The 7500-nt window shown below is 40.1% G+C and overlaps 1 protein-coding gene across 7 annotated transcripts in view; it reads left to right on the top strand.

Moving 5' to 3' along the window:
* LOC113812141 (glycine receptor subunit beta-type 4) overlaps window positions 1–7500 on the top strand; it is a 166576-nt gene that overhangs the window by 51548 nt on the left and 107528 nt on the right. For all 7 annotated transcript variants that reach the window (XM_070136776.1, XM_070136775.1, XM_070136778.1 and 4 more), the window contains exon 3: window positions 1–40. This exon is cut by the window's left edge and continues 49 nt beyond it. In XM_070136776.1, the coding sequence (XP_069992877.1) occupies window positions 1–40 (40 nt within the window). The remainder of the gene's footprint in view (window positions 41–7500) is intronic.

Below are 7500 nucleotides of genomic sequence, written 5' to 3'. Positions count from 1 at the left end.
CAGCAGTACGACAGAAGAGCCACGCCCACCAATCATCTCAGTAAGTAATCACACCAAAGTCTGCTCTGGAGTAGCGCGCGTGTCCGATTAATAATGAGGTATCTGTTTACTGCTCTTAATAAACGTAGGGGACACCATGAAGGCAGTCTTGAGAGGTAGAGGCAAACTAGGTAGATACTTTCATTTAGTACTAGACAAGATCAACCAGATACATTCTTTTGTTACATCAATTGTAAATATGCAACAGTCAGCATTATTTCTTTGGTGATATGAACAAAATTTGGCATAGAATCAGACATGAGTGCGCATTTAAAAATCAAAGACCGTTAGGTTTCCTAAGAAAGAACAAAGTTTTTATCAGGAACAGAAAGTGTGTTTATACCTTAAGTGAAGCCATTGTATATTTAAATTCGAGTCATAAAAAGAAAATAAAAATAAATTGATTTTGATGCATTCGGTGACAGATAAAAAAGAATGTCGCTCCTACCAACTAAAAGCACTGATCAAATAACTTTCGAGGAACTTCCTCCACAAGACACTACAAGCTCCTAATAACCTCGAAGAATGGGATGAGAAAAGAAGAAATTAGATCGCATATGAATGAACTGATAGGAGAAAGAAGTCAATTGAGTTCCAGATTGGAGCTACATCATTCCCACCTTCGAATCACTAGACGACGCAGGTTGTAGGAACGTCAATGAGATGAAAATCTGGCATGTAAATCTGCCGTGAAGTGAGCCCGCTTATGAAATATCATCAGCTGATAAGCCGATATTTTCACCAAGAACTAAGCAGCTTATCCAAGTACACTAAGAATAGGACATGTATACTTGCTGCCAGAGTCGACAGATTGCCTATCCCAGTGCCATCAACAAAAACTTTCAGGAATATAAATCGGCTATTCAGATTTGCCGTGAAAATAAGCAGCTTATCAGAATGCCATCAGCCGCAATCCCAGGTATTGAAAATCAGTCATACGCGCTTGCCGGATCCGCGAGACGGGGCCGAGACGCCATCTTTTACGTATCCCGAGTTTCTTCCGAAATTCAGAGATACTCAAATGGAGGAACATAATACTACGGTATGTTCTGTACAAATCAAACGCCTGCCAAAGAATGAATAAAGAGATTACTTGGGCCATACGAGCCAACCCTTTCGTTTTATTAATCTACGGATATTTACAGCCAGGTTTCACTTACTTAACATCCAGCAGTACACTCAGTGACCTCATACGAAGAGGTTATGTGGCCCCTGATACATCAATTTCTTGTGTCATGTACGAGGAAATTGTACAAGAAGTCCATGAATTTTTGGTGCTCATAAAACTCGCAATAAAATGAGAGTAGTAATGTGCTCATGGTTATGTCTCAAGTTGAATTGAATTCATTTCTCCACTTAGTGCCAAGTGCTGTGTTAGTGAACGTTAGAACTGAGTGCCCCGTTGTCCCGAGAGCCATGAGGCGGGCGAGGCAGGCCCACGATGGGGGAAAACCACAAAGTAAACACTGAAGGGGAGGACGCGGGGGATAACTGTCCCACCCATCCCATGGCTGAAGAGTGCGCTTCAGTCTGCAATTCAGTGGATAGCCCTACTGAACCTATTGCCATGCAAGGGGCACGTGCTGAAGGAGGAAATGGTGATGCCGTCGCCCAGGTGGGTGACGCTGACCGAGGAATAAAAGAGAGCCCACCAACGCCGGTAAGACGCCACTGGCACCGAGGAAATATTACGTCCGTCTCGACTTCCCTGAAGGCACCACGAAAAGAGAAAAGATGAAATGGCTACCCCTCTCCGGACCTGTGGGATAAAGCCATCGACCTTCTGCGAGGGGACACGCTCTCTTCACCATAAATCTATGCCACTCGTTCCCTGCAGAAATATATTGAAAAACTGATTAGAGGACTTATTGGAGGTATTACCTTCAAATCATGTGATGAAAAAAGAAACCAGAAAAAAATGACGAATACCTCGTCACACATTATAACAAGGACCTCGACCTTGAAAACGCGTAAGCACTCGATGGAGTTCAAAGGTCATAGAGTGAACAAGGATAAGCAACCAATTAACCGAATTTGCATCAAGTGGAAAGGAAAGAAACCACCTCCCAGTACATACAACTTTTTTCGGAAAGTACATGCCCACCAGCCACGTGCGGCCGTGGAGGGCATCACCTGTAATTTGGTACAGCTGCATGGAAAGGGGCCATGTAGCAAAATACTGCAAGGACAAGGCACGCTGCGCAGCATGTGGTGAACAACACACTGCCAAGGAGTGTCCTCGCAGTGCTGCAGATCGAGAGAATGCTGTTGATGCACCGACCTTTGTCCCATCCTGCTTCAGGTGCGGGAAGAAAGGTGTGACTGCCTGGCACTGGGGGTGCACAGCCCTCCCTGCCCTGCCCCCCCCCCCCCAACTACATGACACGGTTGCGTAGTTGAAGGAGCAAGTGATCACAGGGGGTATCCCGGGCCTCACAACTGCTATGCCCTCTGAGTTAAAGACCGCTCCCCCCTCCCTCCCCGGGCGCCAGCCGAGGCAGCCGTCTCTCACCTCGGGCAGGAATGACCGCAGGCTTGACCGGGGAATCCCCGTGGAACCATGTGGAAGAAGTGACGTCATGCCCGCTGACCATAGTGATGAATATGTGCTTGAGCTTTTTAAGGAAATTTAAGCTATGAAACAAGTACACAATAGCTTGAGACAGGACAAGAAAAAAAAAAAAAAAAAAAAGAGACAGTCATTGCCGAGATACTAGTGCTGTCATTAGTATTAAAGTAACGAGCAAGCAGATTCGATGCCAGGACATCAGTGCTGATAACCAAAGCGCTTACAGCAGCGACGAACAATAACACGATTCCTGTGACACCGAGTCAGGCGAGGAGTCCAGAGATGTCACCAACCCTCAGGTGCATCCGGCACAACAACCGAGGGGACTGTGCTAAGAAGTGGAACAAAGATAAGACCTTATCTTTGAAATGAATAAAAGAATTAAGTTTAGGACAATCTTCTGTAACAGAATCTATATTCATGAAGTTATATGTTTCTTATGTGAACCTAAATTCCGTATTAGTGGATATAGCAGCATGAAATACAGATTACATAATAAGACAATACTCACATATGGACAGACGCACAATCAAATTCATATTATGAATATAAGTAGTATTAAGTCTAGGTTGAATGACCTGGAATTTTATATTTGTTAATATAATCAAGACCCTACATGGAAGTTCTGCTCCACTGTGGAAAATGTCGGACCTAAGTGTATTTTATACGACTGACCTCAAAAAAGACAGTGTCCCCCCAGCTGGACTTAAGTAGTATGCTTTGGTAATTATCAATGAGCATCTTGAAACTGTGCCCAATGCGTATGAATGGTAGGCTGATGACTCCTTGCAGTCTGGGAGTAGGGCAGGATACGCTTTGGACGTATATAAAAACAATATTTTGCAGCGCCAGGATTATAGGAGGGTTCATGACTGAGCTAGCACTACGCAAACAGAATTGGCAGGAATGCTCATAGCCACCAGGGGTAATTTTCTGCGATTCAGAGTGCTCTCCAGGCTTTGAACACACTAGACAGCAAAGGTGCATGGAATATTGCAAATGACATACGGATAAATGTGTATCGTGCAAAAGAATAAGGTCATGCTATACGTTTCGTGTGGATACCATCTCATTTTGGAATCGACAGGCATGATCATGCTGACTGTCTAGCGAAATCAGCATGTGGTAAGCAAAGTGTGGATGTAGATCTTGGAGTACCTCTTGCTAGGATTTCACACATTAAAACTTATTTCAAAGAGGGCTTGACTGAGTTGACAAATTCTCAACAGCCTGTTTATTTAAGGTGTATTCATCTACGATTTATGTAAAACAAGAACGAGACAATGTGATAACATGACCGCAAGTATCAGGCTGGGATATATATATACTGTCAAGTTAGTACAGTCTGTAATGTTGAAGAAAGTAAGTGTAAATTACTTATAGTGGACTCTGTAGTGCGACAGTCTTCAAACGCGATATCCTGGAATTGTTTGTTTATCGAAATGGCAACACCTATGGCGTGGAGGCGGCATTTCCCCATTCTACCAACACAAGGATTATCCATGATTTTAGCTGCATATTTCGTAAAACACGAAAACGCTTCGTGCGTTAAACATCTCATAGCAAAATCAAACAAAAACTGCAAAAGATCTTTGTAAATACTTCCCGTAGTTGCACCATAATCGATATAGTAATGTGATGTATGCTTTTCCTTACTGTATAAACAGAATCCATGGTACATTATAATCGTTATATAATGCATAAATGCTTCATCATTGTGTGTGTGTGTGTGTGTGTGTGTGTGTGTGTGTGTGTGTGTGTGTGTGTGTGTGTGTGTGTGTGTGTGTGTGTGTGTGTGTGTGTGTGTGTGTGTGTAGCGTCTATGGAAATACGGTCAATGCTTAGTGACGAGTTATGAAACAATGTTTAATTCGTTTCGGTTATTTTCAATATTCCTTGAGCTAGGATCTGATCATAGTTTTCGCTGTTATTATTCCTTTTCAAGAGGGAGTCGCATCCACATTCGAACAGTTGAGCGAGAAAATACATGTTCGCTTGTTTCAACTCAAGCAACTACCAGCTAGGTCAGCTAATAAGGCAATTAATTTTTACAAGCTAAGGCAATTAATCATTAATTAATTAATTTTACAAGCTAGGGCAATTAATTTTTACAAGGGGCCACATGAGAAACCTGAATTGTGTCAGAGGGCCACACCAACTAAGATTCGATTGTCGTTAAGAGATGAATCGATGAAAAAAAGGGATTGGAACATAATCTAATTCATAACATTCTCTTAACCTTGGAGGTTGTTTGGAGATGAAGGCAGCGGAATAGCAACCAATCATGTTGTTGAAACGTCCTTAATGACGAGACGCCAAAGGGAGAAGGACAAAGCATTCATTTATCGGTCAGTACAATATTGCTATCAATTATTATGCCAATGATTATGCAGTAATAATAACAATAGCAAAAATATCTTAAGGTTATATACTATATTGAAACAATCAAATAATGTGCTGTGTCTGGCGTTAGTTCGCATCAAACGCGGATTATTGATATCTCACATTACCTTTGTCGCTTTTAGTTCCTTCGCTCTCCTCAACTTGAACTTAATTCTGCTCAACTTTCTTCCACTGTAAAATGCACTAAATTATATATTTAGCAAATTATATATTCAATAAATCATATAATTAATAAATATATATATTTGATAAATTATATAATTAATAAATATATATATTTGATAAATTATATATTTAATAATTATATAATTAATAAATTATATATTTACTAAATCATATATTAAATATTTATTAAATCATATATTAAATATTTACTAAATCATAGACCTTTGGGCGTCCCTGTCCGGCCCGCGAGAGGCCGTACAGGGACGTACAAAGGGCCGGATGTGGCCCGCGGGCCGTAGTTTGCCCAGGTCTGAGCTAGGTAGTTCCAAAGAGGGTGAATAACAAAAGTCGAAGAACCGACCGTCAATACATGAGCTGTATCTGATATTTTGAAAAAAAAAAAAAAAATCTTTTTCGTTTGGATTAATGTCTTTTAATCTTGCTCTCTTCTTTTATTTGTTGTTTGTATAAAGTGCATGTGTATGTGAAGAAAAAATGGCATTTTTGTGCTTTATCATTAGTTTTTTAACACTTTCCTGAGAACCTTTAATTTTATATTTCATACACATTTTGCATCCCTTCTCTTGCAAAATGCCATACCATGTAGTTGATAACTAACACACACAAATACATACATATATAATATATATATATATATATATATATATATATATATATATATATATATATTTTTTTTTTTTTTTTTTTTTTTTTTTTTTTTTTTTTTTTTTTTTTTTTTTTTTTTTTTCTTAGAGGATGGGGGGCTTCAGTGAATCAACTAATTAGAGGTTATTAATTTGGAGACATATTTACTATGGCTTGATTTTTAAAGAAAAATGGTAATAACTGTAGAAAGGGAAGATACCGAGGCCAGTCAAGTTTATAATAAGAAAAATGTATTATCGAGCCGTGTGGAATCCCCGAGACAGAGGTGACGTGTTCACATGTAACGTCTGGATTTCCTCCTTAACACTTCCCATCCCCTCTGAGCATGATCTATTAGCTGGTGGGAGGTTGCTTTATTAGTCGTTTCTCAAAAACTGACAATATTCGGCCAAAACATTTTCGTCGGGTTTGAGTTGCATCCCTCGATTGGCCATTGACGTGTGTATAGGGTAGTTATCCTGCACAAATCTCATTGTTTCTGGGAAAGGCAAAGGCATAACAGCGTACTGATGGACATTTTAAGAATTCGATATATTTGTCAAAGAGGCATTTTCCCCGTTTCACCAACATCATGCAGGGAGATCCACTCCCTCATATCGCAGGTCACATGGCTACTCCTCGCCGTTTAGTAGATAATTTGTCTGTCATACGTGAAAACTAAATAATAATATGGAATCTGAACATCAAATAAGACGTGCAGGACACTATTAGGAATAAAGAAATATCTATATCGTAAATAGCAATAAATTAATTTGTGAAATATTGTAAAGGGTTAACATTTGCACCTTTTATTCCATCCAACAATGAAGCTTGCCGTGTATTTCCGATGGATTTTTGTCGTCACGGGTGCCCTCCTATTCCCACCTTATCTGCCTGTATACCGTCGTCCGGGAGATGCCCATCTCTCCGAAGATATCTCTACTAGAGAAGTTACTTTCCTTCACCCCATTGTAGCAGCCTCTATGTCCGATTACAGCTTGCTTTGCGTACATCCTGAAAAAGGTGTCAGCCTGGTAGCCTCGTATTAACCTCGGATTTCCCTTGTTATTATGAAGTCAGACTCGTCGGACATTTTATCATTATTATCAACATTTAGCGTATGTTAGGTTTAGACGCGAAAGAGATATTCAGGAATTGCTGAACATTCACTGGTATAAAAAAAAATATGAAATATACTTCTTGTTATTTTCTAGATAATTCCTCTCTCTGGAAATAGAAGTTTCGGGTGAACAAATAAGATTTTCACACACCGGGAAATTATAACTTTTAGAAAAATGTATAAAGAAAATGAATTTGATGTAAAGGTTCGATATACTAATTTCATCTACACCTACGCATATACAGGGTATACAACGCATGTACTGGGAGTCGGTTCTAGGATTTTTGCTATTCACCCTCCTTGGATCCACCCAGCTAGTAGCTGCTCGAGTTAAAACAAGCAAACATGTATTTTCTCGCTCAGCTGTTCGAATGTGGATGCAATCTCTAAAGACTTAGGGCATAATAATAACTGATTAAACACTCTTTCGTAACATCACCAAGTATGCTCCGTATTTACAGAGACGCTGCACGCACACACACACACACACACACACACACACACACACACACACACACACACACACACACACACACACACACACACACACACACACACA

Source organism: Penaeus vannamei, chromosome 22 (genome assembly GCF_042767895.1).
Source record: "Penaeus vannamei isolate JL-2024 chromosome 22, ASM4276789v1, whole genome shotgun sequence".
NCBI classification, from domain to species: Eukaryota; Metazoa; Arthropoda; class Malacostraca; order Decapoda; family Penaeidae; genus Penaeus; species Penaeus vannamei.
This window is presented reverse-complemented; position numbering and strand designations above follow the sequence as displayed.